The 10,398-nt window shown below is 50.7% G+C and overlaps 1 protein-coding gene across 4 annotated transcripts in view; it reads left to right on the top strand.

The window, feature by feature from the left end:
• Positions 1 to 1,680: 1,680 nt before the first annotated feature.
• LOC130867194 (uncharacterized) overlaps positions 1,681 to 10,398 on the top strand; it is a 39,524-nt gene continuing 30,806 nt past the window's right edge. For 2 of the 4 annotated variants that reach the window (XM_057758910.1, XM_057758911.1), the window contains exons 1-6: positions 1,681 to 1,822; positions 2,292 to 2,453; positions 2,627 to 2,781; positions 3,101 to 3,262; positions 5,550 to 5,601; positions 9,932 to 10,111. In XM_057758910.1, coding sequence (XP_057614893.1) covers positions 3,138 to 3,262; positions 5,550 to 5,601; positions 9,932 to 10,111 — 357 coding nt within the window. In that variant the 5' untranslated portion in view covers positions 1,681 to 1,822; positions 2,292 to 2,453; positions 2,627 to 2,781; positions 3,101 to 3,137. The remainder of the gene's footprint in view (positions 1,823 to 2,291; positions 2,454 to 2,626; positions 2,782 to 3,100; positions 3,263 to 5,549; positions 5,602 to 9,931; positions 10,112 to 10,398) is intronic. The other 2 variants (XM_057758909.1, XM_057758908.1) reach the window with 2 other exon arrangements.

The following is a 10,398-nucleotide window of genomic DNA, read 5'->3' as shown; positions in this document are numbered from 1 at the left end:
CTTGTAGAAAATCAGCGTGATTTGCCCACCTCATCTCCAATGTACCTGAATTATAGTTGGGCACATCACAGACAACTAAATTAATACATTTTTGTTGTTCAAGACAAGGTTTCTTTGCATAGCTTGGGCTGTCCTGAAACTAGCTTTGTAGACCAAGCTGACCTTGAGTTTATAGAGACCTGCCTTTCTCACAATTATGTAGTTTAGATTTGTTTTGAACACCCAATCCTGCTTCTGTTGCTCAGTGCTAGAAAGAAAGTCTTGCAGCTGCTTCAAGGCTGGGCCTTAATTGGTCAGTGAGAAGGAAAATAGATGAGTGTCCTCCAACTAATCTGTATTTTACTGTGAACTTGCAAATGAAGAGGGACTCGTGTAAGAACTGAGTTCACTGACAAACTGTAAATCAGGTATAGTCCCAGCACAGAGAGGTATGGGCAAGAAGGAGCATGAAAGCTTTCCCCCTTAGACCATAGCTCACATAAGAAATAGGTTGTGAGTCAATCAATTTTAGAAGATTGTTGAATGTTCTGACTAGCTATTTCTTGCATCCACAGAGTAAGGAATCAAGAACTGGGATAAAGAACCGAACTTATGAAACCAAATTACAGTAGTTGCACTAGTCTGACCAAAATAGAACTGGATAAAATGGTGTTCCCGTTCCTAAAAGAACTGTTATTTTACATATTTAAGATGTACAGTCTGAGATAAAATGTGTTACTAATCCTTGGTGTGCTCTAATATAAATCACTAAACTTTGGAACATATGACCATAAACCTGTTTCACCTTTTTAGATTAATTTTTGTGGATTATAATTACATCATTTACATCATCACCTTCTTGCCTCTCAGACTTTCCAGAAATGAGAAAAATCATGAATTTTGCTTTATCAAGAGTTGCTGTTTTAGCCGGGTGGTGGTGGCGCACGCCTTTAATCCCAGCACTCGGGAGGCAGAGGCAGGCGGATCTCTGGGAGTTCGAGGCCAGCCTGGTCTACAAGAGCTAGTTCCGGGACGGGCACCAAAGCTACAGAGAAACCCTGTCTCGAAAAACCAAAAAAAAAAAAAAAAAAAAGAGTTGCTGTTTTAATGTGACTTAGGTTTGGCTTCAGAATATCTGAGCTATAAGGGAAAGGGTTGATTACACTGGTCACTAACTCTTTAATGGGCTGGGGTGGGGCGTTGCTAGGGGTGGGCGGCGCTAGAGGTGTGGCGTTGCTAGAGCCGGGGAGGGGCACGGGTGACCCAGCACTCGGGGTCAGCGGGCCCTTAGGGGGACTGGGGGGGGGGGCTAGGGTTAGGGCGTGGCTAGGGGTGGGGTGTCGCTAGGGTTGGGCGGTACCGGGGGGTGGGGCGTTGCCAGGGGCCGCGGTGACCCGGCATAGGGGGGTCCGTGGGGACTCGGGGTTGCTGGGGTCCGTGGGCGGTGTGTGGGGTCCCTGAGGGGCGTGTCCGGGCCCGTGGACACTACCCCAGGTGGTGGTGGGTGCGGCCCCAACGCTCCCCGGGCCCCCCCGGGGTTCCGGGACCCGGTCCGGGACTACGTCTCCCATGATTCCCCGCGGCGGCCATTTTGCCTGTAGTCCGGGACGGACTCGGTCTCCCAGGATCCCCGGGCTGGAAGCCTGGGCTCCTTCCTTCCTTCCTTCCTGCCTGCCTGCTGCTCTCGCCATGCTGGTAGCCGGCTCCCAGCGCGCGGGAGAAGCAGAAAAAGGAGAAAGAAGAAAAAAGAAAAACCGCCGCCTCCCCCACCCCACCCCCCGGCCGCCGCTCTGCAGCCGCAGCCGCCGCTTGTGGAGCCGCGATCTCAGTGGGGGAATCCGAGGTGCCGGTTCGGAGAGGGAGAGGGGGCGGAGCTCCAGGGCCGCTTCCCGCTGGTTCCCAGGACCGGAACCGGGGCGATCGGGGCTCCCGGGCCGGCGCAGGGGTTGCGTGCGGCGTGGGGGGGGGGGGGGCGGCGCGTGGAGGGCGGGCGTGCGGGCGGGGGAAGCGGGGAGCGAGGAGGGATGGGGGGGGAGCGATCCGCTCGGCTTCCCGCCGGTCCCCGGGACCGGAACCGGCTCCCGGGGCTCCCTGGCCGGCGGGGGGGGGGGGGGGGGGTGGGAGGGCTGGCGGGCGGGCGGGGGGAGCGAGGAGGGAGGGGGGAGGGAGCGAGCCAGCCGCGCGGTGTCCGCCCCCCCCTCCCCCGGGCGGACACAGGACACTCGGGAGGCCCCTGGACTCTGGCCAGAGTCCGCCAGGCCCCTCTGCCCGGCCCAGACGCTGACCCCACGTCTCCCCTGTGCCCTCTTTAGGCCCCTGACCGGACTCCGGACGCCCCCGGACCCCGAGATCCCTTGATGGAGGCTGTAGGAAGATTCACAGAGGGCCACAGAGGGCCCCAGTGTCCAAAGACTCTGCCCAGACCGCGACCAGGACTCCACCGGGGGCCTGGGCCGTGCCCAGAGAGGCTTCAGGTACGCGCTGACGGTGCTGTGGGGAGACAGAGATCACGCCTACGGTGTCCAGGCTGCCCCTGGGCGGACACAGGACACTCAGGAGGCCTCCAGACTCTGCACAGAGACCAGAGTCCGCCAGGCCCCTCTGCCCGGCCCAGACGCTTACCCCATGTCTCCCCCCGTGCCCTCAGCAGGCCCCTGACCGGACTCAGGACGCCCCTGGACCCTGAGATCCCTCGCTGGAGGCTGCAAGAAGATGCACAGAGGGCCACAGTTTCCACAGACTCTGCCTAGACAGCAACCGGGACTCCACTGGGGGCCTGGGCCGTGCCCAGAGGGGCCTCAGGTACATGTTGACGGTGCTCTGGGGGAACAGAGCTCATGTCCACGGTGTCCAGGCCGCCCCCTGGCGGACACAGGACACTCAGGAGGCCTCCGGACTCTGCCCAGATGGTGACCAGACCTCTAGTGGGGTCCTGGGCGGTGCCCAGAGAGGCCTCGGGTACGAGCTGATGCCGCTGTGGGTGGCAGAGCTCACGTCCACGGTGTCCAGGCCGCCCCTGGGCGGACACAGGACACTCGGGAGGCCCCCGGACACCAGAGTCCGCCAGGCCCCTCTGCCCCGCCCAGACGCTGACCCCACGTCTCCCCTGTGCCCTCTGCAGGCCCCTGACCGGACTCCGGACGCCCCTGGACCCCAAGATGCCCCGCTGGAGGCTGCAGGAAGATGCACAGAGGGCCACAAAGCGCCCTAGTGTCCACAGACTCTGCCCAGATGGTGACCATGACTCCACCGTGGGCCTGGGTGGTGCCCAGAGAGGCTTCAGGTACGTGCTGACGGTGCTCTGGGGGGGCAGAGCTCACGCCCACGGTGTCCAGGCTGCCCCTGGGGAGAGGAAGGGGAGACTCTGCAGGCCTGGCATGGTAGGATATTATGCTTTTAATACCACTGTCCAGTGTACAAACAGAGTCATGCTCTTGGTGTGCAGTGGGAAGAGAGATTTGAAAATTGATGGTGTGGTTTCTAGAATTTTTGAATATTGCATTCCACTTTCAAGTTTGTCTTATAAATGTTTCAAATAGTTCCAAAGCTGGTATTATTATGGTGATGTTTATTGTCTTTTAGCAATACATAATTAGAATGCTTCCAACTTTCTGCTATCACTAGCCACAATGACATGATTCAGTGCTGTTTAGTTCCAGTGTACAAAAGGCCCTAACAAGGTTTCTCAGGTGTGCATAGTATTGGTGAGGTAGATAGGGCAGAATCTATATCTTGTGCTATTGTCCTTGTGACAAGAAGCATAATTAATTATTCCATTTTCTAAATATTTTATAAATATTCATCCTAAATAATTTTATAAATATTTATCCTTAATATTTATCCCATTCTTGATTGTTATACCTTTGTTGTAAGTTTGTTTTTTTTTTTTTTTTTTTTTGAGTTTTGGGTTTCTCTGGCTTTGAACTCACAGAGATCTCCCTGTGTCTGCCTCCTAAGTGCTGGGATTAAAGATGCGGAGCACCACTTTGATGTGAGTTAGCCAGAAACACGCTATTGGGCAAACAATGGTGCAGGAGAATTGTCTGTATTCTGTCAATCATATTTTAAATAAACGCTGATTGGCCAGGTATGAAGTATAGGCGGGTCAATCAGACAGGAAGTAGAGGTGGGGTGATGAGGACAGGAAGATTCTGGGAAGAAGGAAGCTCTTCCCCTACTCCTGCCCAGACTCCTAAGAAGTAACATGTTATTTGCCCTGCTGTGAAAGGTACTGAGCCACATGGCAAACATAGATCAGAATAATCCGTTAATATAAGCCTCAAGAGCAAATAAGTAGCCTGAGCTAACGGGCCAATCAGTTTTATATCTTATGGAGATCTCTGTGTGATTTTCTTTAGGGCTTGCCAGCTGTGGGTAACTGGGCAGTGCAGAAACCCCAACATGCAGGCCCCCCTCATGTTACAGAATGGCGTTCTTGTGGATAACTGCATCCACAGAAAGCCTGAGAAAGCTCGTAACGAATACAGTTAAGCATGTTTTCTTGGTAGCAGCAATTTCTTGGGTCTGCTTCCTAGAGGCAAGCAAGCTCTCTCATCTAAGAGAGACTTCCTGACTCAGCTTTAGCTGCAAAACCCTGCAGCTCTTTCAGAGGTCCTGCCATGAAACACTTAAATGGTGTTGATGAAAAGCTGAATGCATGCTTTTCGGTTTTCAGTCTTAGCAGAAAAAAAGCTGCACTGTTTTAAATTGCTGGCTTTCTAGCCCGTCCTGCCAGGGCAAACTCTGATTCTTTCAGGCAGGCAGTCTGACTACTAAAGCAGTTGAGTATGGTCTGAGCAGAATGCTGCTGCTTGCTTGCTGGCTGGGACCTTGAAACACTGTAGAGTTGTGGCAGTGAAGGCTGCTCTGGCTGGTACCTCAGCCACAAGGATGGAATCACAGAAAGGTAAGGAATGGGCTATATCCATCCTTCAAAGCCATGGCTTTAATCTGCTCCCTAAATCCTCATGTGGTCAGAAGAAGACATATATACAGTAAAGAGAGATTCAAAGATGAAGAAGACCTCTAAATGGTTTATAGTGTGTTTAAAATATATGCAGGGTAAAGGTTAAAGTTCTTAAAGTGGAAAAAAGGAAAGAGTAGTTGGGTGTGGTGGTACACACCTTTTATCCCAACACTTGGGGGCCAGAAATAGATTTACCTGTGAGACTTCAAGGGGCAGAGGTATAATGACCTCTGTGACTTCAAGGTGTGGCGGTATACACCTTTAATCCCAATGCCTGGGAGGCCAGGACAGACAGATCTCTGTGAGTTCAGGGTGTGGTAGCACACACCTTTAATCTCAGCACTGTTGAGACAGATCTCTTTGAGTTCAAGGACAGCCTGGTCTACAGATTTATTCCTGGACAAAGATATACAGAGAACCTGTCTCAAAAAGAAAAAGTAAATATAAAAGAAATAGAGGTTAGGTAAGGCCACATAAAGATGGAAAATACACAGAGAATCTTGATACTGTATGTTATTATGCTCTCTTTGAATTGTTTTAATGCTGACCCTTCATGTTACAAAACAGCATTACAAATAATATGGTTTCTGTGTTATTATTTCAGGTCTGATCACTTGGGAACAAACAAGCATCCACCCATCCATTCCTTAGAGAAGGTAAGGCACATTGCTTTGTGGAAGGTCCAAGGCCCTCTCTACTATATCTAGGCTGAGCAAGGTATCCATCCAAAGAGAATAGTTTCCCAAAAAGCCAGTACAAGCAGTAGAGATAAATCCTGGTGCCACTCCTAGTGGCCCATCAGTCTTCCCCAGCCATACCACTGTCAACCACATTCCAAGGGAATAGTTTGGCCCTATGCTGGTTCCTTCCCAGTCTGACTGGTGTTGGTTACCTCCCATTAGCTCAGTTAAACTGTTTCAGTAGGTGAGCCCATCATGGTCTTGACCTCTTTGCTCATATTCTCACTCCTTCCACTCATCAATTGAACTTTGAAAGATCAGTCCAGAGCTGTGATGTGTGTCTCTGCCTCTGCTTCCATCATTCGATGGATGAATGTTCTTTGGTGATATTTAAGTTATTCATCATTCTGACTACAAGACAAGGCCAGCTCAGGTCCCCCCTTCTCTATTGCTTAGGGTCTTATCTGGGGTCATCCTTGTGGATTCCTAGGAATTTACTAAAGTCATGTTTCTTGCTAACCCCATAATGGCTCCCTCTATCAAGATATCTCTTTCCTTGCTCTCATCTCTGACTTTCCTCTATCTCAATGATCCCATTTCCTCAAGTTCTCTTCACCCCTCCCCTTTCCCCCTTCTCTTCTCCTACCTTTCTTTTCCCCCATCCTTGTGTTCCCATTTTATTTCAGCTGATCTTTTATATTTTGAATTTCCAAGTGGATCTATCTGTTTTTCTTAGGGTTCACTTTGTTACTTAGCTTCTAGGATCATGAACTATAGGGTCAACATCCTCTTTTTGTAGCTAATATCCACTTATCACTGACTACATAATGCCATATTCATCTTTTTGGGTCAGAGTTACCTGACTCAGGATGGTGTTTTCTAGTTCCATCCATTTGCATGCAGAATTTAACATATCTTTTTGTTTTACCACTGAGTAGTAATCTAACTATGTGAATGTTCCACATTTTCTTTATCCATTCTTCAGTTGAGGGGTATTCAGTGTGTTACCAGGTTCTGACTATTACAAAAAAATGCTTCTGTGAACATAGTTGAACATGTATCTTTGTAGTATGATTGCGCGTCTTTTTGTTATAATTCCAATAGTGGCATTTTTGGATCTTGGGGTGCTTTCATTGCCAGTTTTCTGTGAGACAGCCATAGTGATTTATAAAGTGGTTGCACAAGTTTGCATTCCCAACAGTTACTTCACATCCTCCTCAGCTTATGTTATTATCATTGGTGTTTTTGGACTTAGCCACTCTGACATGTGCTTTTATATTGTTTAGATATGTTTCTTGTACCCGTGATCTCTCCAAGACCTTTGTCATGATGGGGTATCAGATTTTGTCAAATGCTCTTTCAGCATCTAATGAGTTGGTCATACGGTTTTTTCTTTCAGTTTATTTACATGATGTATTATATTAATAGATTTTTGTATTTTGTACCATTCTTGCGTCTCTGGGATGAAGCGGACTTGATAATGAAGCATTTTTTTGATTTGTTCTTCGATTCAGTCTGCTAGTATTTTCTTGATTATTTTTGGATATCTATGTTCACAAGTGAGATTATTTTTTAACTCTCTTTCTTGGTTTAGTCTTTGTGTGGTTTGTGGATCATGGTAACTCATAAGAAAGATTTTGGCAATGTTCCTTCTGGTTCTATGATGGGGAACACTTTGAGGAGTATAGGAAGTCCTGATATAATTCAGCATTAAAACCATTTGTCCTGGGATATTTTTTTGAGGCTTTTGATGATAGCTTCTAATTCCTTACAGTTTATAGGTCTATTTAAATTGTTCACCTGGTCTTGATTTATTTTTGGTATATGGCACCTAACCAGAAAAATGTCCATTTCTTTTATGTTTCCTAATTTTGTGGAGTAAAGGTTTTTGTAGTATGATCTAAGGATTCTCTTCGTGTCTGTTGTTAGGTATCCCTTTTCATTTCTGATTGTGTTAATTTGGATGTTCTATCTCTTTTTTTTATTAGTTTGGATAAGAGTTTATCTAGTGACCTTTCTCCACTTTTTTTAAACATTTATTTGTTATGTATACAATATTCTGTCTGTGTGTATGCCTGCAGGCCAGAAGAGGGCACCAGACCCCATTACAGATACCTGTGAGCCACCATGTGGATGCCGGGAATTGAACTCAGGACCTTTGGGACAGCAGGCAATGCTGTTAACCTCTGAGCCTTCTCTCCAGCCCCTCCTTTCTTTATGTGCTATGAACTTTCCCCGTATCATTGCTTTCATAGTGTCCCATATGTTTGGGTACTTTGTGGCTTCATTTTTGTTTAATTTTAGGAATTCTTTAATTTCTTTATTTGTTTTTTCCTTGACCTAGGGGTGGTTCAATAGTTTTACTCTTTTATTTCTGTGAATTTCTATGATTTCTGATAGTATTGTTGTTTTTAAGTTCTAACTTTAAACCTTGTTGATCCAATAAGATACATAGGGTTTCTCCAATTTTTTTTTCTGTGGATATTTGCTTTGCTGTGCAGTGTGTGGTCAGTTTCAGAGAAGGTTCTGAGGTGCTGAGAAGAAGGTTTATTCTTTTGCGTTTAGGTGAAATGTTCTGTACATGTCTGTTAACTCCTTTTCATTCGTGACATCTGTTAGTTTCCTTATTTCTCTATTAATGTTTTGTCTTGTAGAACAAACTAAAATTGTGGTTAGTGGAATGTAGAAGTCTCCTACTATTAGTGTGTGGATTTTTGTGTATATTTTAATCTTTCTCAATGTTTCTTTTACAGATGCGAGTGCTCTTGTATTTGGGGCATAAATGTTAAGGATTGAGAGTCCAGTGTGATAGATTTATCTTGTTATGAGTATAAACTGTCTTTCTTCATCTCTTCTGATTTATTTTATTTTGAAATCTAATGTTAGATATTAGGATAGCTACACCTACTTTTTTCTTAGGTGCGTTTAATCGGAAAAACTTATTATTTTTTAATAATAATATTATCATACTGGTTTATTATACTGGTCACTAATTCTGTAATGGGCTAGGGGTGGGGCGTCGCTAGGGGTGGGGCGTCGCTAGGGTTTGGCGTCGCTAGGTGTGGGGCGTTGCTAGGGGTGGGGCGTTGCTAGGGGTGGGGCTTCGCTAGGGGTGGGGCGTCGCTAGGGGTGGGGCGTCGCTAGGGTTGGGTGGCGTCGGGGGTTGGGCGTCGCCAGGGCCGGGGAGGGGCCCTGGGGACTCGGGGTGACTGGGGTGCCGGGGGCGGGGTGTGGGGTCCCCGCGGGGCGTGTCCGGGACCGTGGACACCCCCCCGAGCCGTGCGTGGACGGCCCCGCCACTCCCCGTGCCCCCCCCGGGGCTCGGGGACCCGGTTCCCGGTCCAGGACTACATCTCCCATGATTCCTCTCGGCGGCCATTTTTCCTGTAGTCCGGGACCAGTCCGGGACGGACTCGGTCTCCCAGGATTCCCTGGCTTCAGCCCGGGCTCCTTCCTTCCTTCCTTCCTTCCTTCCTTCCTTCCTTCCTTCCTTCCTTCCTTCCTTCCTTCCTTCCTTCCTTCCTTCCTGCTTTCCCGCCGCTCCTGCCGCGGCTCCCAGCACACGGGAGAAGCAGAGAAAGGAGAGAAAAGAAGAAAAACCGACGCTCCCCCTCCCCCCCGGCTCCGGGACCCGGTTCCCGGTCCAGGACTACATCTCCCATGATTCCTCTCGGCGGCCATTTTTCCTGTAGTCCGGGTCCAGTCCGGGACGGACTCGGTCTCCCAGGATCCCCTGGCTTCCGCCCGGGCTCCTTCCTTCCTTCCTTCCTGCCTGCTTTCCCGCCGCTCCTGCCGCGGCTCCCAGCACGCGGGAGAAGCAGAGAAAGGAGAGCAGAAAACCCGCCGCTCCCCCCGCCTCCCCCCGCCGCCTCTTCCCGCCGTCGCTTGTGGAGCCGCGATCGCCGCGGGTGAATTCGAGGGGCCGGCGCGGGTGGGGGGGAAGGAGCGAGCCATCCGCGCGGCTTCCCGCCGGAACCGGGGCGGGCGGGAACCGGGGCGGGCGGGCGGGAACCGGGTGGGGAGGGAGCGAGGAGGGCGGGGGGGGGGGCGAGGAGGGCGGGGGGGGGGGCGGAGGGAGCCGTCCGCGCGGCTTCCCGCCGGAACCGGGGCGGGCGGGAACCGGGGCCGGGGGGGGGGGGTGGAGAGGGAGAGGGGAGGGCGGGAGGGGAGGGAGCGAGGAGGGAGGGGGGAGCGAGCCGTCCGCGGGGCTTCCCGCCAGCAGTGGCGGCCGGGGAGCGGCAGCAGCCCAGGCCCCCTTTGCCCGTCCCGGACGCTGACCCCACGTCTCCCCCCGTGCCCTCCGCAGGCCCTTGACTGGACTCAGGATGCCCCCGGACCCCGGGATGCCGCGCTGGAGGCTGCAGGAAGATTCCCAGAGGGCCACATAGGGCACAGAGGGCCACAGTGCGCCCCAGTGTCCACAGATTCTGCCCAGACAGCGACCAGGACTCCACCGGGGCCTGGGCCGTGCCCAGAGAGGCTTCAGGTACGCGCTGATGGTGCTGCGGGGTGGGGTGGGGGACACCAGAGCCCACGGTGTCCTGGACGCCCGTGGGGAGAGGAAGGGGAGAGGGAGGGGAGACTCTGCAAGCCTGGATATTTTGCTTGTAATACCACAGTCCAGTGTAGAAACAGAGTCATGCTCTTGGTGTGCAGTGGGAAGAGAGATTTGAAAATTGATGGTGTGGACTCTAGAGTTTCTGAATATTGCATTCACGTTCAGGTTTGTCTTGTAAATGTTTCAAAGCTGGTCGTATTCTGGTGATGTTTATT

The sequence above is a fragment of the Chionomys nivalis genome, chromosome X, assembly GCF_950005125.1.
Source record: "Chionomys nivalis chromosome X, mChiNiv1.1, whole genome shotgun sequence".
NCBI lineage: Eukaryota > Metazoa > Chordata > Mammalia > Rodentia > Cricetidae > Chionomys > Chionomys nivalis.
The sequence above is the reverse complement of the archived record's forward strand: the minus strand, read 5'-3'. Positions and strand labels throughout refer to the sequence as shown.